This window comes from Chrysochloris asiatica, unplaced genomic scaffold (genome assembly GCF_000296735.1).
Source record: "Chrysochloris asiatica unplaced genomic scaffold, ChrAsi1.0 scaffold00189, whole genome shotgun sequence".
Taxonomy (NCBI): domain Eukaryota; kingdom Metazoa; phylum Chordata; class Mammalia; order Afrosoricida; family Chrysochloridae; genus Chrysochloris; species Chrysochloris asiatica.
Genome location: NW_006408707.1, coordinates 2,956,778 through 2,981,929, shown reverse-complemented (window position 1 = coordinate 2,981,929; position 25,152 = coordinate 2,956,778). Strand labels below are relative to the sequence as shown.

Genomic DNA, 25,152 nt, shown 5'->3' with positions numbered 1-25,152 from the left:
GTTGGAGCCCACGGACTGGCATCTAACAACAAAATGGGAAATTAGAATAGTGCTTGCCTCATTGAGATGTTTTGAAAATTGTAGTAGGTTTACAATTGTTGTTGTTGTTAGGTGCCATCGAGTCGGCACCGACTCAGAGCGACTTTATGCACAGCAAAATGAAACACTGCCCGATCCTGGGCCAACCTCACTACTATTGCCATGCTTGAGTCCATTGATGCTGCCATTTGGCCAATAGTACCGGGCAAAAAGTTAAGTGTTATGAGGTGGTATTGTTCTTAAGTGCCGTTGCACTGGTTTAAACTCATAGCTACCCTATGCCAAGGATTGACTGGTGTGTGTGAACTACTGACTTGTGGCTAGTAGTCCAGTGCTTATCCTACAGAGACACACAAGGACTCCAAGTGCTATATAAGCATTGTTACTTTTGGTATACGGTGCTGTTGAGTTGATTCTGACTCATAGCAGTCCCATGTACAACAGAATAAAACAATGCCCAGTCTTGTACTGGGAGTCCTGATATGGTTCTCTAAGATAAGTCGGCTTGAACTGCAAGGTCAGCGGTTCAAACTCACCAGCCGCTTGCTCCTTGGAAACCCTACACAGGTCGCTATCATTCGGAATCAATTTGACGGCACTTAATAATAACAACAGTTATGTACTAGTTGCCCTTGTTTATTTAACGACTCCTGGTGTGGCACTGTAGGATAAGCACTGGACTCTTGCTCACAAATTTGATAGTTTAAACCTAACAGCTGCTCCTCAGAAACTCTATACAGGGTGGCTATGAGTCAGAACCAACTCAACTGTGCTTAACAACAACAACAACAACAATGTGTCAAGCAATGTAACTCAGAGAACAGATCAGAAACATCAGTGAACAAACAAATCATCAATATATAATATCGGGGTGATAAGTGTCCAAGGAAAATTAAAGTTAGGTAAGGGTGTAGAGAATGCCAAAGAAAGTATTATCTATAGGAGCTCACGGTGGCCTTTCTAATAAAGGCATTTTGAACACATACCTAAAAAAAAAAGTAAGAACAAGGAACATGAAAGTCTGGACAGTGAGAACCTCACATAGAAAGAAGATAAAGTTCAAGGTCTTGGCTAAAGCAGTGTGTTGGGCATGCAAGAAGAATACAAAGGAGGCAGTACAGCTGATGCATTTAGAATAAGGCAGACATAGTAGGATAGGAAGTCAGAGAGCCTGAAAGTGAGGGGAGTGGAGTTCCTACTAGGAAGGCCCTTGGGTTTTTGTGAGTCTTAGTGAGACAGCAGTGACTTTATCTGACTTATATTTTTCAGAAGAAAAACCAAAAACCCAAATTCAAGTTAATTCCAACTCATAGTGAACCTACTGGACAGAATAGGGTTTCCAAAGCTTTAAACCTCTGTGAAAGCACATTGCCTCATCTTTCTTTCCCATAGCAGGTGTTGAATTTGAACCACTGACCGTTCAGTTACCAGTCTAGCGCTTAGGCCACGGGACCATCCGGGCTCCTAATTAGAGGCTGATGTCAAGGCTACTATGCAAGACTACAGGTGATGGGAACTTGGATAAGTTGGCAGAGATAGAACTTGGTCAATAATTCTAACACATCTCTGTACATTTCTACTAAAGTTTTCCTTTACCTGTCATTTATTCATCACCTATAGGGATCAATACCTATTAAATAAAGGCATTGGGGCAGGGTCATTTACAGATGTTATCCCTTATCATCCCAATGACACACCCTCAGAGATAAAACATAATTAAGACTAGGAAGGTAATGCTCTAAGGTATCTCTGAAATCATCTATTGCAACCATCTTATTTTACAGATATGGAATTCGATAGATCCAGAGAGGTTAAATGATATACCCAAGATCATACAGCTATTCAATTTTCCTTACTTTACAAAAGGGTATGCTGGAGATCAATGTTTCTATTGAGTTAACTGAGATAACTAATAGTGCTATTATTTCCCTTCAGTTCTGATTTAAAGACAATAGCAGCAAAGCTTATTTCAAGCATGTTCTCATTAGGTTAGTTTATGTAGGAATAATTTCTAAGATGAGAATTTTGAATTTTCTAAAATAATGCTTTTCTTTAGGATGTCTGTACAAGTGACTATGACCTTAAGCTATTGACTAAGAGTTCTGCAAGTCTATCAAAGAATGGAAATATGATCAACTTTCATAATTAATTTAGTATGCCAAAATGACTCCTGTAGATTAAAAGCAGTATTTGTCACATACACTCTGCCTTAGCAATAATAAAGAGTTCATAATGACAATATACTGCCTGTTCTCAAGGACAGAAAGATGTTTCAAAGATAGTCTTTTTTGTAATAAAAATGAAGGAAGAATCCAGAACTGTAAGGGATTTTTAAAGTTCATATGAGATTATTTCCAACTACTATATTTTCTTAATTTTACAGTGCTAAAAAATTTGAGAAGTTGTATTTTGTTGAGGATACAGCAATAAAAATTCTCAAACTGAAGTCCTGTCTGACTGAGTGATGAGGTGAGTATCTTGTTATGAAATAGCACTCATTTTACCTTCTCCAATATCACTGTTTATATCTGAATGGTGGTACTCCAAGTCACCACTAAGCTTAAACGTTCCTCTAGCATCCTAAAGTGGAGTTCTGGGGGGGGGGGGGGGGCTGTAGGATAAGCACTCAACCACAAGTTTGGTTTGAACCTCAAAGTTGGCAGTTCAAAGTCACTAGCCACTCCTCAGAAATTCTATACAGGGATGCTATGAGTCGGGACCAACTCAGCAGCATCCTAAAGCAGGACTGCCAAAAAAGGCTGTATCTTTCTTTCCTTTGGAAAAGTTAGCAAGATTTCAAATATGTGAGGAGATGAAACATGGCCCTGGTCTAAAAAGAACTTTCTAGCAATTGACTTGTGGGTAGTCCAGCTCGTTTCTAAGACTGGCAATAAGAGCTTCTTGGTAATGTATTAAGTGTTAAAAGAGCCATTTCCCAATTACCTTGTTCTTTCCATGAATATTAGAAGAGAGGAAAATTCAACTGAGGGCCAATTCTCCCCTAAGAATTCTCTACTTTAATTATGACCACAGTAGATTAGACATCTGTAAGACATCCACGTTAGCTCTGGTGCTTCTGCTTTCAGCAGTGAAAGAAAGAAGAAATTCTTTCACTACTAAAAAAAGAAGGGGAAGGAAGCTTTTGTAGTTCTAAAACATGGCTGAAATTCAATTTAACCAAATACCAGGCCAATGTGCTTCTTGCACATGAACATATCTTTGGTGTTAATTTTGTGCTATTTTACCTTTCATTAAAAAAAGTAATTCAAGTTAAACTCAGCCGAACAGCAAAAAGCTCTTGATATTTTGAAGCATTTTGGAACAATTACTTTGACAGGAGCCCTTGACAGTTAAATGACTCCGTTAAATGAATGTTATAGAAGACACATAATGATTTTTAGTGAAATATTGAATTTAACCACAAATGAGGAAAAGCCAGTCATAAGCACTATGGGTATATTTGAATAAGAACATCTTGCTTATGAACCTCAATAGATTCTATAATTTCTAATAATCATGCAATCAACTAGTTAGCTGGTGGGTATGTTTCCCATCTTGGTGCTCTCAATTCATTTTTGCTTTTGTTGCTGTCTAATCTGAAAAGCCAATAAGAAAAACTGGTAATAATTTCCTCTAACACTGGGATAGTATTTTACAGTTGGGTAATTAATGAGATGCTGCCCCACAATTGAAGTGTTCCTCTTTCCTTTTTCTCATTTGCTGAATGAGATTCTTTCACAAAGCAAAAAAAAAAAAGTCACCGAGAGTCAAGAGCATGCTGCCTCAGAACGTGTGAATTCACTGTGTGCCAGCATTTCCTGCATCTGTGGGACTCAATATTCCTTTCTTATTTTATGGATACAATGTGAGATAGTATCAAGGCTTATAACATGTTTTCTCATGACTAATGATCAAAATATGTACTGAAATAATAAAACTGTTACTGTTCAATTTCCTTTTAAAATTCAATTCCAATCTAATTGAGAGTGTTCTTGTGATGATGAAATCCAACTTCTTATATGATTTTTTTTTTTTTCCTAAAGAGGAGGAGTTAGAAATCTTATAGACTTAAAAATGAAGAGTTAGGAATGAAAGGGGACACCAGATTGAAGAAGTATTCTTTATTGTGCTTGTCTGGTGTGCTGAGTGAAAAGTTGAGGCTACGTATACTGGGACATATTACTTGGATACATGCTTGCTGGTTCTTCCAACCAGGCGAGGCACAACATATCTCTGTTCCTCCTGCTACCTGTATTTATCTTCACTCAGAAATTGTCTATTTACATGACTGCTCCTCACTAGACTGTCACTCCCTGAGAACAGGACGTGTCATTTCACCTAGTAACCCCATATGTATGATCCATGATAAACTGTTCAATAAATGTTCTTTTGAATAAACATTTACTTCCTTCATTTGTCAGTGAAAACATGTGGAAAAGGCCAGATGCTTTCATATTTGATGCCTAATCATAAAGTGAAGTCCAGAAACACAACAAGTTGCCTCAGTTAGATAGTAATCATAACCTTGCTACTCAAATTGTGGTCCAGAGACCAACAGCATCATATCACCTGGGGGCTTTACAAATACAGAATGCTGCAAACCCCCAGAATCAGAATCTGCACTTTAACAAGATTTCCAAGTGACTCCTATGCACAGTCAAGTTTGAGAAACATTTGCCTATATGATTATGATGTGCCTGAGGATGTGATGGGTACATGATGGAGCAAAAACAAGGCCATGGTAATGTGATTAATACAGATGTCTGCTGGAAAGTTCTAGAGTTCTTTCTGCTAGACAGAGCCACTTCAAACTCACAAGTGGGAAACTCACTCACACCAGTTCCCTTGGAACCCTTTATACATAGCTCTTCACGCTCTTTCCTGTTTAAAGACACAGCTGCTCTTAATAATTGTCTTTTCTCCTTGGTGCAAAGAGAGTATTTATCGTCAGCATGCTGACATTTGCAGGAGTTTTGGCTTTCTACACTGAAAATGCGGATGATTGAAAGGATATTGCTGACACCTGAATAAAAAATCCAATGACGCCAAGCTATGTAAATTTAATTATTTCCTTTAATTTTTTTCAGGAATCTTTTTTTTTTTCTTTTCCTGGGCCTTGGAGAAGTCCTAGCAATTTTCATTTAAAAGAAATACAAGTCAGCAGTGGTTCACTGAACAGGCTGACACGCAATTTCATAAGGGGAGAGGCGCTGTGTCTTTAATCTAATTTGTGCTCTCAATTCCCAGCTAATGTATCTAGGGATCCTGATGTATGCATTTACAAGGAGACATCTGTAATGCAGAGTCCAGCTCTCTGCAATTCTCTGAAACATGGGTAAAAAATTAGTCTGGGTTCTTGCAGCTGCCCTACAATATGATAAATCTCTATATACTCACAGATGTAGAAATATTCCCGGCCTGGCCTGAATTCAAATCCTAGAGAAAAGGGAGTGAAGAGCTGGAATTTTTCAGAGAACTTCAGTGGTCCATTTGGAGAGTGAGGCCGGTTACATTCCCATCTCTTGAATCCTTTGGAAGTGTGGTCACAGGCACTGTAACCATCAAAGTTCACCATGTAAAGGACATAGCGCTCAGTCTTATCTTCTGGCACGGAGTCCTCATAGTGAGGGCAGAAAACATCCAGGTAGTCATTGATACAGACATCAATGTGGTAGTCACCCCTCTGGAATCTGTCAGAAAAAGAAAACAATAGATTATTCAAAGGCTTTCTGGTTGGAATAAGGGGCCGAACACTTGAATAACATTGGGGCTAAACCATTTATTATTAAAAAATTGTACTGCATGCACTATGATTTGGGGTATGATTTAAAATGCTGCAGTTCCAAATAAGCAGTAGGCCATTCTAGAGAGGAACTCTATTACATTTGTTTCAAAGGTCCTACAAATGTGCTTCAATTTCATTTTAAGGATTATGTCAAATGGTCATTCTTTCCAAATAAAACCATATGAAGGTAATGTTTTGCTGTGGTCTCTTTTTTTATTTCTTTATTCTAAAAATCACATATTTTGAAGCAAAGTTCCATTCTGGTTAAAATAACGTTTTATCAAATAAATGTTTTGGAATTAATGAATACATATTTTTGTTAAAACCAAGCCCAATTTCCTATGCAAATGTAAAAATTAGAATAACAAAATTGGGGGGATTGAATCATAAAATTTTTAAGTTGAAAAGAAAATTCCTAAAACAACACTTGCATTTTAAAGTAAAATTAAAACCCAAGGCATAAAAGCTAGACCTGGAATCCCAGTCCACTATAGATTTGTTTATTTCACAAACTCATCTTAACCTGTCTTCTTTGTTTTTTTATTTTTTTGGATGTCTTGTCTCTTTCCATGTTAAGAAAATTGAAACCATTGAAATCAAATTATTCCAATTACCCCATATTTCTTTCAATTTTATAGGTTGTGTTTTAGGGTTGCTCTGAAGAGGAGTGAAAGTAACAAGCCTGATAAAAATAGCAAAACATCATGACCAATACATTGTGAAATATTCTCTTTTTCTCTCTCTCAAACACTTACACCACTCCACATACCACTGTCTGCTGCCATTACTGTGTTACAAAAGTATTGCTCATTTGTTTGAATTAATATGACTTCCTTCATCAGTTGAACAGTAGTTCCTACAATATATATACATATCAAAGAATGAACTATGAAATAGGAATTGTTATGGAAGGAACTTTCTGTAAAATGAGGATGGAAAAGTCTACAAAATCCCTGTTTTTAGCTTGTATGAAATTCTTCTCTGAGTACCTAGAAGGTTCACCATAAAACCATATTATGGTTAAAATACAACACCCATAAAGTCATATAATCTTTGAGTTGGACAGTCTCGGCATGAATATTTACCAGTGATGGTGAGAGAATCTATCCATTTTGGAACATCTCTAAATGTTAAAAAGTTTTTTCTTATATTGAACATAAATCTGCTTCTGTGTAACTTCTATCCAATGATCCTACTTCTGCTGCCTGGAATTACAAAGAACAAATCTAATTCCTCCTCCACACAGTAGTCCATAAAACATTTGGAGATGTCAGCTATATCTCCCTGTATCCTCCTTTCTCTAGGTTTGAAAATCCTGATTCCTTTGATATTTTCTGGTATAGTTCCCAGGCTCCTCATCATTCTAGTTTCTTGATCCTCCTCATGTCCTTCAATTTGCTTGTGTTCTTAAAATGCAGAACTCCAAACATAACATAACAAAAATCCTTGAGGGACTGAACAAGTGATGTACAGCCCCCACCCCCACCACCAATGGAAGTACTATTGCCTTTGCTATGCTACCCATTCATTGGCAGAGCTGTGGATGCTGCACATTCACTGAGATGCAGCACAATAAAAGTGGAAGCACCACTCATTCTGAACGGGTAGACCTAAGACTTAAGAAACAGATCTGTTGATAATTGTGTGGGGAGTTATAAACCATCCTGTGCCTCAGTTGTCTCATATACAAGGTTGGAATAATAATGAAAATCCAGCTTGCTGACCTTCCATGGACACTTCAAGTCTCAATGATGAAATGTATGAAAAGTACCACTATTATTATTATTATTGAGAGGATAGATTAAAGCATATTAAAATGGTCAAATAACAAAATATTAATGTTACAACAGCAGTGAGAAGAACAATCTGAAAATTATTTTTAAATTGTCCTATTTACTATCTACAGGATCCGACAAGAAAGCATATGAAAACCCTAAAATCTATCCTCAAATACCAAAGGATCCACAGAAATACCCTTTGACCCACGTTTTTTAAAAAGCAGTGCACTAATTTATACAAGGAAAATAGGGAAAGACTATCAGAAATTTCATTTTTCAGTTAAAGAATCTTAAAACACATAACCATTTTTTAAAAACCAGAAAACCCTTAGATATATTTACTACTTTGCTTGCCTGTATATTTACAATCATGAAACCAGGTTTACCTTCTCTTCATTACTGGCAGACAATGATTTGTCAAGATGCAAGGAAAGCCTGTGTTGCTTTTAAAAGATTTTTGAACATCAAGGTAATATCACTGCCAAAGTACAAAGAAAAGACACTGCAACGTTCAGATAAAAGGGTGCTAGGATATGAATCATCAGCACTCAGAGTATCCTGACAGTTTGGGATGAGAGCCAGACAAGAACTGCAGCAGAAGGCAATGCCCAGCCAGATGCACTTTATATTATTATATTATTATTATAGATTTTAAAGACATTTAAGGGAGAAGTTGTTGTCTTTCTCTAAGTGTCACTTATTTTAGCTTCTGCTATCATTTGGCAATGCTTACAAGTGAAAATAAAGATTAAAGCCACCACTGTCATTCTTATTTTAAAAAAGTTTTTATTGTGAATTATGTGATCATTTACATGGGAGAACATTAGCTTTACGTTCATCCTATCCTATTTCATTTCATTGTAATGATTACAGTCCCCTCCATGTATCATCAAACAACCAAAGAGTGCACCTCACAAGCCTACCCACTCCCTGTCAGTACACAGTCCCTCTCCCTCCCTGAGCCCAGAGTCCCCAGAGGCTCCATCTCTCCACATCATCATCTCTGCCTCCATCTCTGGGGTCACTGCTTCGCTGGGTAGGGTCCCTCACTCTGCTCCTCTTCCTTGATGGTCCCAAGTACCTCCGCTTCTGGACTGCAACATCAAGCACCCCCCACCTTTTGTTACAAAACATCTACCTTTACATTTTCAACCCTCACAGTCAGTCCTGATAGCAATTATTCACTATTGTACCACAAGAGTCTTTCATCAACCCCATCCAGGCAGAATGGAAACTACTCAGTGGAGATTCTATATTCCTCCACACCCTCTAGAACTAGGCTCCCTCTTGAAAGCTTGTAAGCCAGTCACTTCTTGCCTTTCTTGTTCTTGTAGTAGTAAATCTGACTGCCGTTATTGTTTTGAGTTTTACTGCTGGCCTTTCTTTCAAGAAATGTCTTCTGTTCTTCTAGCTGCTCCAGGATGGTCTGCTTGTCCTTTCAAGTGGAAATTTCCCACTTCAGAAGATTCTGGATAGAGATCAGGATTCCACCTATGGTCCTATGCAATGCAAAGGCTCCACAGGAAGCCTCTTCCACTGGGCAAGTTCTATCCCCCTTTAAGGTATTCCAATCAGTTATAGGCTGAAGACAGACTTATAAGACTTCTATGGTGATGTTTCTAGCTATTCCTTTCTCCTCTCCTCAAGTGCTTATTTTACAATGGTAGGCAAGGGAAACCAAGATTCAAGAAAGACAAGTATCTTATCATAACTCTTCTCCCATCTGCTTTGTTCTTCCATTCCCCCTCCCATCATTCTTTTATTCCACAGATTGTCATAGTTTATTTGACACCTCAGCTGTCCCTTCCCTCTCTCAACTTTTAGTCCTGTTAAAGTTGCTAACATTCTAATAGAACCAACCATGGGATTGAAGACCTGTTCTACAATGAGTTGACCTTTTTACATTGTATGGACTAAGTGAACCAGTGGGGAATCCTTTAAAAATGTGACTGCCCTACAGCTTAGTATTTCTAGTCTCTCTTCCATACAAGATTGAAAAGATGATGTTTCTTCATAAATCAATGCAGACTGTGTTTCTTTCATATTTTTGTTGTTAGATGCCATCGAGTTGGTAGCAACTCATACTGACCTTTTGCACAGCAGAAAGAAATACTGCCCGATCCTGGGCCAATCTCACTACTGTTTCCATGCTTGAGTCCACTGATGTTGCCACTTGGCCAATCCATCTCATTGGGGTCTTCCTCTTTATCTCTGACCATCCCCCCTATCAAACATCCTACCTACCTTCTCCAGCGACTGGTCCCTCCTGGCAATATATCCAAACTATGAGAGACGAAGTTTGGCCATCTTGGCCTCCAAGGAGCACTCTGGCTGTACTTCCAACACAGATCTGTTTGTTCCAACACAGATCTGTTTTTATTTGGTGTAAAATAGTTTGTTGTTCCTAAGTGCTGTATAGGGTTTTGGACGAGCAGCTGGTGACTCTGAACCACTGACCTTGCAGTTCAAACTGACCTTGAGGTCAAGTACTTATCCTAAGAAGACACTAATATAAATTCCAAAGACTGGATAATAGAAATGTAAAAACAATGGTAAATTGGAACTAAATAAAAAAGGGCATCCAAAGAAAAGTTTAAGATCACCTTTTTCTGGTGTAGGATAAGCATTGGACCATAAAATCATTTGAATGACAAGGTCAGTGGTTCAAACCCATCAGCTACTCCTTGGAAACCATATATGGAGTTGCTATGAGTTGAAACTGACTTGACAGCACTTTAACAACAGAACATTCTAAAACTATCCTAAATCACATTCTGTCTATATAAAGTAGCACTGAATCACTCTTTTCTGCTTTTACTATGAAGAAGGACATGGCTAATATTGATCAAATACTTACTATGTTACATTCATTATCTCAACTTCGTCTCTGTCATAATCACACTAAAAAGATAATACTGATGAGAAAACCGATAGTGAAAAGTGAAGCAATGTGCCCAATGTGGAAGCAGAATTCAAACCCAAGCAATCTGACCTCAGAACTGAAGCTGCTATTAGGTTCATCAGTCATTCACATAAACAGATCCTTTTTATTCTATCAGGAAACAACTTTGATGAGCTCCTCTTATTAAAACAGCAAATTCACATCTAGGAAGAATAATTTTGCATGCCCAAAGTTACAAATGCCGTGGGTGGCACTGCCACTGCTTTAGCATATCTGTAAAATTCTTAAAATTTTTCTAGTAGATATCTCCTGCTACTTCTTATCCTAATTCCATCCATTACACCACTGTGGTTCTGCACCACTCTGAGAATACCACACATGTTGAACTAGGAAAACGTCTGGAAGCATGTCAAAAAAAGTAGCAATAATTATAGTACAATCTTTATTAAACTGTCACTGTGGTTCACAATGCAAAAGCATGCAAAGTTACTACATTTAGGAAAGTACGTTTGAGTAAAAGGATTGCCCTGACAAGCGAAAAATCTCAAGTTCCAGAAAACACTTCATACGCAGAGAAAGGTGGACACCAGAATACAGTGTGGTGCATTGCCACTCAGGTCAGTATTCCATCTAACATATAATGGGAAGCGTGCATATACTCTGTTAAGGGAAGAAAAAACTAACACAGTATTCAAAATGTGGCATTAGACTGGTTGAAAATCAATGCCATATACAAAAGGGTCATTTAGTTAATTAAAAAAATAAAATTCAGCATAGCAACTAGTCCTTATAATCAACTCAAATACCAAAAGTGAAATATGCACATCATGGTAGTTCTTGATGTGCCAAAGTCTGCCTAGGGGATTAGACAAAAACAAATTTCAAAGACTACTGAAAGCAAAAGTAACAATTGAAACTGAAATTTGAGCTGGAAAGTGAGCCTCTTGATGCAGAGATCTGTTTGTTTGTCTCTCACTGTTTACCTGATGGCGTTCCAAAGCAAATATAATTTTACATGATCCATTTCAAACAATTATTACTATTTCCTTTTTTGAACGTACCTTGAAAAAGTGAATCATGGCTTGAATCTCAAAATTCAAATTAAATAAGGATGAAGGAGGTAAGGCAATAATTGAAAATTGTCTTGTCATTAAATTATCCAAAGTATGCCTTAACATATTCTCAAGGGAGACTCTGAGACTAAAAGAACTAAACATCCATTGTTGCTGCCACTGTCAATCAATCTCATTGGGGGTCTTCCTCTTTTTCTCTGATCCTCCACATAATATCCTTCTCTAGGGACTGGTCCCTCGTGATAACATGCCCAAAGTATGAAAGTTGATGTTTGACCATCCTGGATTCTAAGAACATTCTGGCTATACTTCTTCCAATTCAGATGTTTGTTCTTCTGGAATTCCATGGTATTTTCAATATTCTTCTCCAACATCATAACTGCATCAATTCTTCTACAGTCTTCCTTATTCACTGTCCAACTTTCACATGCATATGAGGCTATTGAAAATACTATGGCTTGGGTCAGGTGCACTTTAGTCCTCAAACTGACATCTTTGCTCTTGAACACTCTTTAAAGAGGTCATGTGCAGCACATCTGTCTAATACAATACGTCGTTTGATTTCTTGAATGCTGCTTCCATGAGTGTTAATAGTGGAGCCAAGCAAAATGAAGTCTTTGACTTCAACCTTTTCTCCATTTGCCATGACGTTATTTACTGGTCCAGTGATGAAGATTTTTGTTTTCTTTACATTGAGATGCAATTCATACTGATTTTCACCAGTGAGTATTTTAAGTCCTCTTTGCTTTCAGAAAGCATACTTTATCATCTGCATATTGCAGGTTGTTAATGAGTCATCTGCTAATCTTGATGCCACATTTTTTCTTCATATAATCCAGCTTCTTGGATTATTTGCTCAGCATACATATTGAATACATACAGTGAAAGAATACAATCCTGGTGCACATCTTTCCTGATTTTACACAATTCAGTATCCCCTTGTTCTGTTTGAATAACTGCCTCTTGTTCTATGTACAGGATACTCATGAGCACAATCCAGTGCTCTGGAATACCCATTCTTCGCAATGATATTTATAGTTTGTCATGATCCACACAATCAAAAGTCTTTGCATAGTCAATAAAGCACAAGTAAACATCTCTCTGTTATTCTCTGCTTCTAGCCATCTGATGTCAGCAATGATATCCGTAGTTCCACGTCCTCTTCTGAAATTATAGCTTGAAATTTTGGCAGTTCCCTATTGATGTACTGTTACAGCAGTTTTTGAATTATCTTTAGCAAAATGTTACTTGCATGTGATATTAATGATATTGTTCAATGATTTTCACACGCTGTTGGGTTACCTCTCTGGAATTTGGCACAAATTCCAATTCGGTCTCCCAAATTTCTTGGCATAGATGAGTGAGTGACTTCAGTGTGGCATCAGTTTGTTGAAAGATTTCAATTTGCATTCTGTCAATTTCAGAGCCTGTTTTTCACCAATGCAGTGAAGCTTGGACTTCTTTCTTCTGTACCACTGGTTCTTGATCATATGTACCTCTTGAAATGGCTGAACATCCACCATTTTTTTCTGGTACAGTGACTCTGTGTATACCTTCCATTTTCTTTTGATGTTTTCTGCATCATTCAATATTTCCCCCATGGAATCCTTCAATATTGCAAGTTAATTTTTTTCAAATTCAAGCCAAGACGTGTAGACAAGTGTATCGAGGGGACAACAATACTAGTAAGGTATGATCACCATAGAATGGTCAACTGTTCAAGATCAAAAGGGCAACATTTACATAAGGACAAAATTCAGAAGGATTGGGAATAAGGGTGGAATGGAAATAACTACTGGGAGTAAGTGGGATAATTGATGTTACATGGAGGGGACTGTGATCATTGAGATGAACGAAACTGTATGATTTGATGAACATAAAACCGATGATCTGCTCTGTAAACCTTCACTCAGTTCACAATAAAAAGTTTCCCAAAAAGTGTGTTGACAATTTTTTACTGAGATAGGGACCAATGTATTGTTCTCTGACATCAGTTAAATTGAATCATAAGGATTTTGCTTCTCCTAACCAAATAATTTGTTTTCCAATGTGGGTTCTCGACAGAAGGGACAGCTAGTACTTGAATACCCTATGCTCAATAACCCTCCATAAGTGGAAGTTCCGAGTTTAGTCTGATCCTGTTCTTAAATTCTTCTTTACAAAGTCAAGTAAACATCACCTTTCTTTATCAATAGATGGTTTTTCATGTTGTTGACCTTACTTCATCCTCTACTACCATATGCTCTTGCATTGCAGATACTGACAGCTGGGGAGGCTGAGTCTAAAGGACACAAAGGCAGTGCCCTGGGTTTCGGACTGCAGAGGAGCAGGCTCATAATCATCCTTCTCTGAGAGCGTCTTTAGCCACTTTCCCCTGCAGAGTTCCTCCTTTCATTCCATCCTCATTTGCTAAAGCCAAAATGCATTTCATTTTAGTAGCTGGAAAAGGGAGGGTATGGTGCATATTTAAAGCGTTCTAAATTGGCCTTTAGCATATGTTGCTGGCACAGCAGAGAGCCTGCTTCCAGGGAAATATGTACTGAGGTATTTTATCAAACAGCTCCTGAGTGAAGTTTGTTCACTCCATAAATATACAAGCAGCATAAGTGAAAGGAGACAGAGCAGTTATTAGAGGCTAGGATGCTGTGAGACACTCTTTATCCCCCTTCGTGTAATGTTTTAAAGGATTCAATAATGAAAATATTACTTCTCACTAACTGGATGGTTGATTATTAAAATTTAAATATTATTTTAATCTGTCAAAGAGGTTATGGTTTTAATATTCTTATTTGAACAGAACTACATTGTCACTTTTTAAATTATAAGGCAACTTAATGCATTACATTTTGAAATTGAAATGCAATAGAAGGATATGATTTATGGTCAAAGATTAAGTAGATTTATCAGCTTAGGGTTCCTCCCAAATTCAAAAGCAAATCCACAGTGAATATATCTTGGCAGCACCCTGTATTCTATCATTATGGATTTACGGGTTACTTTCAGAATATGATAGCTCTTTCCAACCAAAAAATTTCTTAGTTGTCTGTTCAGTGTCTAGTGAGTTCCTGCAATAGACATGGGACTGGTTTGTAAATACATTTTTATGAAGAGATGGGCAGGATGGGAGTTTCTGTTGCATAACACCCTTCTTGTCCTCCTTCTGTTACTCTTTTCTGCACAGAATGCAAATTCTTATGGCTTTCCTATACTCAATCTGAAGATGCTTTCTCTCTTTTTTTTCTACCCCTGCAGAGGTTTAAGCAGAAAATACAAAGAGCAATACAAACTTACAGTTTATAAATAATGTTAGCATTGCTGGAGGCAGAACCAAATTTTCTGTTGCTAAGTTCTCACTTCTCTCTCATGGGCTGAAACATGCCTTTAGCGCAAATGGATTGCTAATCAGTCTTTACTTTCAGCTGTGAGATAATCAGGGTCATAGACAGGTTCACTATCACCAAGTCAGTTGTTAAGGTCAAACAAAGGCATTACATCATGACCGAAACACATAATTTCGGACAGTTCCAGTCAGCATTTCCAGGCTGCGGTGTTGCTATGCTGTTGAGCTGATTATGACTCATAGCCACCTTTTAAGGACAGAGTGGTACTGCCCCATGGGGTTGTCTAGGCTACCATCTTTATGGGAGCAAATCACAAAGAGAGCAACTGGTGGGCTAGAACCAACAACCTTCTGGTTAGCTGTAAAGCACCACCAGGCCTCCTTTCCCAGGCTATAGAATATATAACAACAAAAATTCCCAGAGAAGTGAAGATGTATATACTTAAGAGAAAAACAGTCAAGGGTGAATTTCAGAGATGTTTCTCATTCATTATCGTTATTATACAATGGAAATGTAGTATACACTATGCAGGGAAATCTGTGAGAGTCAGAATTTGATAGGACTAACTTGTTTTTCTGGGTCGCATAAAGTTTGCCGCCTTTGACAGGGTGCCGTCTTACAACTTTTCTATTGCTCTCTATTGTTGCTGTTTAAGTGCCTTGGAGTCAGTTCTGACTCACAGCAACCCTGCGCTGAGTTTCTGACAAGTGACTTGGTGGGTTTGAACCACCAACCTTGTGGTTACTAGTCCGGTGTTTATCCTACAGTACCACACCAGGGCTCCATTGCTCTCTACTACTAGCAAATATTTTTTTGTTTTCCTTCTCTGACAGATTTCTGCCTAGCACTGGTTCTGGCTTCACTATACTACAACATATACTTTCATGCAGTGAAGCACAAGATATTGACAAAATATTTGGAACTCAGAGTTGGTGCTCTGTTTATCCATTAATGCAAATTCCAACAGAGTTTATGCATCTACATGTTTGGGTAATTATAAATTCTGACTCATGAAAGCCTCGAGCCTCATTGGCCATGGCAATAAGACATAAATTACTTAACCAGATATTTAGCATTCAGTCAGTGGTTTAGTATGCTAATATGTCACCTTTTTTCTTTTGTGTGTGTATGTATGCGTTAGCACCTTTAACAACAAGTTGTTTAAAATTTTTGGTTTTTAAAATGCTGGAATTGAAACTAATTACCCATATCAAATAGATGGGCAAAAATCTGAAATAGCTTTTGCTCGCTGCTTTTCTAGTATATGTCGTGTCAGTCTGAAAGACCTTTTAGAAATGGTGTCTCCCAAGAGTAGCACCTGTTTCAAATACATGGCCTACACAATGTTCTCTCCTCCAGTGTTTTAACTCATTTGGAGTTTGTTTTATTAGCTTGACGGAGGAGCTCCAAAGGAAATAAAGCATTAAATTGGCAGAGTCTAAACAAGACTTTTTCCTTCAGTAAGGGACTGGGAGCTCTGGGTGACAGTCTAATTGCTTCTAAGGCCCCAAAGAGGCCTCGAGCATGAAGTAAGAATGTGTCAATGTCAACAGGCCAAGTCAGCCAAAGAACTAACCAGGCAGAGTTCTACAGCCCTCACACTCATAGATCATTTCAAACGGAGATAAAAATAAAGAATTAATGTCTGGCATTCAGTATCTATCCTAAGAGTGGCCATTCCCATAATACAAAACATTTTTTTTGTCCCCTTTGAATTCTGCTTGCCAAGGGACTTCTTGACAAAACTGTACTTCATGCCTTATGCTATCCGTACTTTTACATCTCACAGAACACGCAGAACAGAGCACCTGCCACATATATGCGGATTCAGTGAAAGCAGACTGCTGAAAACATGGAACAGGGTATCCGGCCACTGTCCTAGGAGAACAGGATTAAACAAACCAGTTCTATTCAGGAGATGGTGGAGTCAATCAAACCAACAAGCCACCTGCCAAACTGCTTGACATACTCACAACCCAATTGGGATGGAGGTGCCCAGAGGAATTTCTTGTATTCCTAGTTTCAAATATAACAGCCAGTCACCAAAGGGCCGTAAAAAAAATCTAATTTCTAATAACCATCTCTGGTGTGGCGCTGTGGGTTAATGCACCAGACTGCAAAGCCATTTGAATTGCAAGGTCGGCAGTTCAAGCTCACTAGCTGCTCCTCAGAAACCCTATACAGGATCGTTATGGGTTGGAACCAAGACGAGAGCACTTCACAACAACTAACCAACTCAAAGAAGGATTTCTGAAAAATAATTCTTAAAGTACCTGAAACAAAGAAATATGTATTTAAAATGTGTATTGATGATAACTTCATGGACTCATTACCCTGTAAGTCAGAGATCTGGCCCTGACTTTTTAAAAAAATTGGATATCTGATCTTTACTTGGCATGGAACTATTATCAATCAACTGATTGTTAAACAAATGAAAACAACACACTAGAAGAAAAGAAAGAAACTTCTAAATAATATAGCTTATAGCTTTCTTTTATGCCTGACCGTAAGAAGACAAGAAGGAAAGACTGATGCTAAAGCATGGTGGCAAGGTGGTGGTGGAAGTAGCAATGAGACCAGTCACTATAATGTGTCATTCTAATCTCTCGGATATAAAGCAGAAATTAAGGCTGCCTCTATGCAAAACTGACATGTGAGAAGTAGTTGGCTTGGTTAGTTGTTTAGAATCCTGTGAGCAGTTGGAATACAGAGCTGGGATCAAGACTGAAGTTAACATAGGAAAAAAAGAGATGTGGAGTAATTAGAAACTAAGTGTGGTTAAAGTAACAAAAAATATTGATTTCATCCAAGGTATATGTATAGTTTTAGAAGACCGTGACTGTACTGAAAGCAAATAATTGTGATTATAAGTATAATCTTTTTAATATAAATCGTGAACACCTTGAGGATAGCGCTGGTGTTCACTCATTGGTGTATCCCCAGTACTTAGCACAGTACCTGGAACACAGTAGTGCTCTCATGGATGCTCAGAGAAAGGAAATTGTAACTAGAGAGTATTGATAGCAATGCTTGTTGTTGTTAGGTGTCGTCAAGTCGGTTCTGACTCATAGTGACCCTGAGAAGTTTCCGAGGAGTGGCTAGTGTGTTTGGACCACCAACCCTGCAAATCAAACTGAACCTTAAAACAACAGGAAAACTGTGTAAAGTACCGGTCCACTTCCATGTTCTGGATCCCAATATCCGATTGTGAGAGGAGCAAAATAATATCATAAACAAAGGTTTAGAAAACAAAATAATGGCAAACTGCAAAAAGGAAAATGATAATCAAGAATGTTGTTTAAGCAATAGCAGAAAATTATGCCTAGATGAGCAGGCAACTTAAGCACCTAAGGCAGAATGAAAGTTTCTCTCTTGTCATTAAGTCCTCTATTCAATTACCATTTATCGGGGTAATTAAACACTGGAAAGTGATGCCAGGCTAATTGTTAGATTATGATAATTACATGTCTTTGCTATGCTACAGCTGATCAAAATAAGATGTGGTCCTGTGCACTTAGCTAAAGCTGCTCTGTAATCGTCAGACTTTCGTAGAGAGCTTGGCCATTTATTACTAATTCATTACAAATCAGGCGGAGAAGCTTATTATTTGCAATGTTTCTCCCCCCACCCCAGTCTCCTGAAACAAGACTCCCAAAAGGTTAAGCACAAACTACTGCCTCTCATTGGCCCATCTCCATCCCAATTACACAGTCGAGTGGCATTAGGTGCTTTGATTTGAGAGGGTTCATCAGACTGCTTCACAAAATCCTGCAACACATTGGCAGGAGCAGCCAAGATTCTCTTTCAGCCTCTGCCAACCACTGTTCTGCTCTGAGCTGTGTCCCGGCAACCACAAGTTGGCAATCCACAGGATCTTCTGGTTCTGAAGCTCCCTTCTGCTCAGGTCAGGCCCAGACCACGCTGGGCTATGCCCAGGGGTTTGCTCCGGTTAGCAGAAGCAAGCTGAGTACAGATTGTGCCTTTTCGTGCAGAGTGTCCAGTCCTTGTTCCCCAGGCCAGGGTCAGGAGAGGAAACTAACTTTCTCAGGATCCAGTGTCTCTTCAAACAGGACTCAAGATCTTAGTGGAGAAAGACTAGTTAATCCATTGTCCTTGGGCTTTACAATGCCAAAGTCCCTGTCAAGTGAGAGGACTAGAAATGTCAATCTAGAAATGTCTTTCTACTAAACAGTACAGGTCGCTGTTGGAGGGTGGTAATGGAAACAGGCATTTGATAGTCTTCATTGAGCATTATCAGAACATGCTCACATAGGCCACTGCTAAGTGGAAGAAGAACAGAGTTATCAGGCTAAATGTTTAGTAACTGCTACAATATTCACTTCATGGTATGGTTCTCTTTTTGGGGGATTTTCTTCTATTATTTGGGGAATTTAAAATTATATTCATGGTAGAATTGGTGTTTGGGGTGGTATTGAATCACAAAGTTGTCAGTGACTTCAGAGATTTAAAGAATCAGTGAAAAATAACAAGGTAAATCATACTGGTAAGAAAGGTAGTAAGAGGGAAAGACATGAGAAGAGCTAAGCAGCTGTTGGTACCTCCCACAATGCCTTGCACATGGAAGTTACTCCATATTTACTTGCTATTCTGAGTAAATGGTTGGTCTGAAGGGAGATGGCTCATTATTTTCCTAAGTAAGGGTAGTTTCACCTCTGAAATTAACTCATGGCACTATGAAAACGACTGTATTATCACCCAGCAACTGTGTTATCTCACTGTTTCAGCAAGGCTTTCACCCAGAGATAAAATGAAGGGTGTTATAGAAAAGTCACATACTCCATTTTACCCTTCCTTGACCCTGGAAATTAAAACAGAATATGCCACTACCCTTCAAAAATCATATTAAGTGCATTCTGGGGACAAAACAAACAACGAGGTACCTTTGTTAATACCACAATACATAAAACTATCATTTTATGTAGGCTTTTACTGGTGGTCTGTGGCTTAAGATTGGGAAAAAAGGTACTTTGGTTCATTACATAAAAATGGTTTTGCACTACTTAGTATTATTTCCTCCCCACACTCATTAAAAGGGTAGTCATTCATACAACTGGATGCTCTCTTTACTTTTATAGCCAGGACCACAGAAAAGATATATGAAAGAATAATGCAATCATAAAAAATAAGAAAACTAATTGCTCTATCCCAAGGAAACATAAGGGGGAGAGAGAAATAAACAAATTACCATTTATTTCTCAGAAATAAATCTAAGCACTTTAGGGGATTCTCAAGTGCTATAATATCTCTACATACTTAAATGCTTGTCAGTGTCAATGACAGAGAATATGGTTTGCCTTCCCCTCTTTCACTCTAACAAACTCTACTTTTTAAATGTCTACCTTGGAAAAGAACTATACTTCAAAGTAAATGCACATGACCCTCCTCTTGAACTTTCAGAATTTTTGGTCCTGCTACAAGCTCTGAAGTGAGCCACTTGTGTGGACTGTGAGGTTTCTCAGGGATGGTTAATGCCAAGATACAAAGATGATGAAATAAGAGTGTGATAACGGGCACTTCATAAAGGGTGACAACTCAACACTGTGAGCCTTGGGAGAACAGGGCCACAACTGGCTTTCCTCAAGTACAGTCCCAGAGCCCAGAGTTTCTACTCTGTGCACATTCACATTTTACTGCTGCTCAAACTGCTTAAGGCAGAGAGAAAGAGTGAATGTGAGCTACTACTGTTGGAGTTACAAAAGCTCAGTGTTGATGAGCTGGGTCAAAAGATAACAAAGGAGTACGTACAGAAAAGCTATGTTGTTGTTGTTAAGTGCCGTTGACTCGGTTCCAACCCATAGCGACCCTGTATAGGGCTTCCGAGGAGCAGCTGGTGAGTCTGAACCACCGACATTAAGTTAGAACCGACCTTGCAGTCAAGTGCTTATCCGACAGCACTGCACCAGAAGTCAGCAGGAAAGCTATGGGAGTTATAAATGAGCCTAAGATCTAATGCAGATTCTACATCCAGTCTGAGGAAAAGTGTACCTCTGGTAGCGTAGTTGTTACGAATCGGGCTGTGAACCGCAAGGTCAGCAGTTCGAAACTACCAGTGGTTCCGCGGGAGAAAGATGAGGTGTTCTGCTCCCGTAAAGATTTATAGCCTTGGAAACCCTGTGCAGGGTCCCTATGAGTCGGAACCGACACCAAGGCACTTAACAACAACAACAACAACAAATATCACATTGATCAATTTACTTATAGAATCGGGCCGTTTCATTTGTTGATGTTTTAATTCAACACCTGCATACTTACTCTGTGCATGCCAAATATTTAATAAAAATAAAAACATAAAAATATACTCTAATGGGAACTTGGGTTTTTGTTTGGTTTTCATTTCCTAAATAGAAAGTATACCATTCAACTTTATCTCTGGGAAGAAAAAATGTAGTAGGCAAACAGGAAATTCTCACTGGAGCACTCTCCAACTTTCTGTTTCAGGACATAGCTTATCTGAGAGATGATTCACTTTAGTAGTCAACACTCAAGTCAAAGATGTTTAAATGATCCTACTCATGAACTGTAATGCAATACAAGTATTGGTTGTTAAATTTCTATGAACATGGATAAGGAAAGCAAAGTCCTGGTGTGGTGCTGTAACATAAGCACTGGACAACTAGATGGGTTAACAGCAAGGTCGGCAGTTCAAATCCACCAGCCGCTCTGGGAAACCCTAAACAGGGTTGCTATGAGTCAGAACTAACTCGATGGCTTATATAAACAACCATGAAAGCAAACTTATGACATGTGTTGGCCAGTGGTCAAGCCTAAAGACAGTCTGCAAGGCTAATAAAAGTATTTGTCTACTATTGGCAGCCTGCCCTACAGCATGTGCTAATCTCCAAGACTGGAGAAGTGAAAACAACATCCTACTTGCAGAAATGCCTTTTCCTTCTACTGGGTTGGAGTTGAGTTTGTCACAGTATGACTGAGACATGATCTGAAGTTTACACACACCTTGGCTTAGGGCTAATGGTTTTGAATCCTAAGAAATTACAGGATGATTCTTCTAACCCACTAGAGAAAATGAACTGAATCGAGTTAAGAAGCGTTTAGTTTTGCTTTTAATGTAAACAAAGATTTCTGGCATACAAAGCTGAAAGAATAGACTTATACATATACAGTACTTCCCAGTAAAGCATGGTATTTATTTTATTTATTAAAATCAGGATACCTTCAAGATATAATTACTATCTCTACAGTTGTCAGGTATGTCTGAAAATACATGGAAACGTGAAATACTGCTATTCTCTGTTAGGCAATTAGGACATTTAAAAATTCATGTCACAAGTGAGGAAGTTGTTTTGGTTCTAATGACTAGACAAATGTATAGGACAACTCAAAACTAGACACATTACTCCTGCCTTCCTTCATAGTAAATTGCAATTCAGCATCCTCAAGCACTCAGTGAATTAAAAATGGAATTCTCAGCATTAAATTTGCAGCTAAGAATTTATGTATGCAATTGAACCTATAAACTCCTCTCACATAAAACTTTCAGTAATTGGTTTGACTCATCAACAACCACTACAACTAAGTTACTAGAGTCAAGGGTGACAAAACCCTAACTCTCACTTTTTAAAAACACCAGGCTAATTTACATTTGTATTCCTAGACACTATGCATGTTTTCCAGTCTTAACTACAATACTTACAAATTCCTTAACTCACATAGCATGAGTGGCATAGGCTTGTAAAAAGATGGATTGTTTGTTTGTTGTTCCTGGGTACTTTCTTTCTAGAATAATTTTATAAGAACTGAAATTCTGCAGCAAGACCATGGAGCACGGGTGTGGAAAGTCTGGCCCGAGGGCTGTATAAGGCTCATGAAATAATTTGGTCTATTCCTGCCAAGGCAACTGCAGTTCCAGCCATCACATTGTTGTGGTTGTTAAGTGCTGTCAAGTCGGTTCCGACCCATAACGATCCTGTATAGGGTGTTAGAGGAGCAGCTGCTGAGCTTGAACCGCAGATGTTGTGGTTCAAAGTGACTTTGCAGTCCAGCGCATTAACCCACAGCACCACACCAGAACTTCAGCCATCACACTGTTGTTGTTGTTGAGTGCTGTTGAGTCGGTTCCGACTCATAGTGACCCTATATAGGTGAAGAGCTGGTGAGTTTGAAACATCAATTTTGGAGTTCAAACCAACCTCGCAGTCCAGCGTATTAGCCCGTGGCAACACAGCCATCACATTAGAGGTGAGTTAATTAAATGTTTGACCAAATAAATATATCAGGCTAATTTTTAAGTTGATAATTTTGTATAGCCCATGAATTATGTTATTAATTTGGGCAGAATAAAAGGTTCCCCGTTCCTGCCATAAAGAGATATATAACGGGGTTTTAAAAAAGAGAGAGGAAGAAAATGGAATTTTTCCATAAAGTTTTTGAAGCCCCCTTATAGTAGTAGAAAGAACTTTGAGGCATCATCTTGTCCAGCTGTTTCCTTTCAAGATAGTTAATTATCTAGTCTCTCTTTTGAAAATCTCCAGGGAGAATTTGAGCCTTAAATAGTAGCTCTTCCCAGGACCTGTAGATGCCATTCAAAATTCAATGCATAAAGAAATTCTCTATTCAGGGGCATCCAGCTTTTCAGTGTTGTTCAGAACATCCCCACCCCCAGCCTGTGAGAAGGTCTGAGAGAAAAATAGAGTAAATTTAGCTCATGTTTTCCTAGGAAAGTCGAGCTGATTGTATTATCGACTGTCTACTGCATTAGCAATTTCCAACTGAATTACAAACTGTTTCTCTGCATTATATTGCTATTGTTCAATACCATTTTCATTGGCCTAATGAAACAAAGCTATGTAATATAACCATAAAGTACTGATTACAGTTAACCATAATGGAAGAGAGCTAAGGAAAGACCTATTTTTAAAATATGCAAAGAAAAAGATAAGAAATGCTGATACTCAGCAGAGTGTATTTTTTGCTGTTTGTTTTATTCTTTTTGGCTTTCTGGATTGAGATTAAAACAACAACACTGTCAAATTAATTCTTCTTGCTCTTTGAACAATACAGATGGTATTTTCCCTATGACAGAGTTTCTAGATTTGCCAAAGAGTAGAAGTTTTTCAGGTGCTATAAAAAGTAGCAATGTGAATTTCACACACAATCAGATCTTTAAAAGTGCCTACTTCATACCGAAATATTCTCCTGATATCATGAAAGAGGATATCCAAAATTTCCCTGGGGCGCAGGTTTCTCCCTGCCTGTAGGCAGTAGCTCTTTGGAAAACAGCCATAGTGAAATCATTAGGGCATTGCTTATTGACACATTTGGAATCAACCAGCAATACAAGTGATTGCTGTGCTAGACTGAAGGCTGGCTGAGTGAGATGGCAAATCCACAGCTGAGGGGTCCTTTCCCATAGACAGAAACAGTGTAGAGTTGAGGGAGCAGGCAAAAGTATATTGCTATTTATATTCTGGCCAGAAGCTATAGGGCCAGGGACTTGCTAGCTATTCTCTAACATTCATGGCCAGGACTACAATTATCACATGAAATAGGGAAAACCAACAAGTTGCTATATAATTGACTCTGATTCCATGTATGTCAGAGTAGACTTGCATTCCACAGAGTTTTCAAGGGTTGATTTTTTGGGGGGGAAGTACATCACCAGACCTTGATTCCAAAGCACCGCTAGGTGTACTCCAACCTCCAACCTTCTGATTAGCAGCTGAGTGAGTTAACCATTCGTTTTAATCCCCATGAGACTCAAAAAAAAAAAAAAAAAAAGGGTATAATTGACATAATGGGAAGCAAAGTACATTTCTATCACTCATCAAGCATTTGCTGAGCTGGTGATGGTTAATGGAAATACTGCAGTGGCTGATGGTCTGTGAATGCCCAGATTCTACATATCCTCACATTCTCTGTGACAAATCCATCTGCCATCTTCCCTGTGGATATGGCATAAATACCAGGACTCAAGACTAGTTCCTCCAAGACAAAGGCTGGTCACAGAACACACAGTCATCTGGAGATCTCTGTTAAGATGAATATTTCCATATGCAACGCTAAAGACAGTGCCATTCATGTGGCCCCAACATGCCAAGTTCTACTACTGTATTTGATACATTGATCTGACCCTCAGTGGTTCAGAACACTTTTTACCAGATTCGATTTACTTGCATCTTCTAGTTTTTACAGCAGTGAAAAAGCTAAAAATGGATCAGGGTGCTATTTGTTCAACCTCTTTCAATAATGTATATTG

At 38.4% G+C, this 25,152-nt stretch overlaps 1 protein-coding gene across 1 annotated transcript in view; it reads right to left on the bottom strand.

Annotated features, from left to right (window-relative positions):
• Nucleotides 1-25,152, bottom strand: part of EFNA5 (ephrin-A5) — a 399,915-nt gene that overhangs the window by 67,775 nt on the left and 306,988 nt on the right. The window contains exon 2 of the mRNA XM_006872262.1: nt 5,437-5,729. Within this exon, the coding sequence (XP_006872324.1) occupies nt 5,437-5,729 (293 nt within the window). The remainder of the gene's footprint in view (nt 1-5,436; nt 5,730-25,152) is intronic.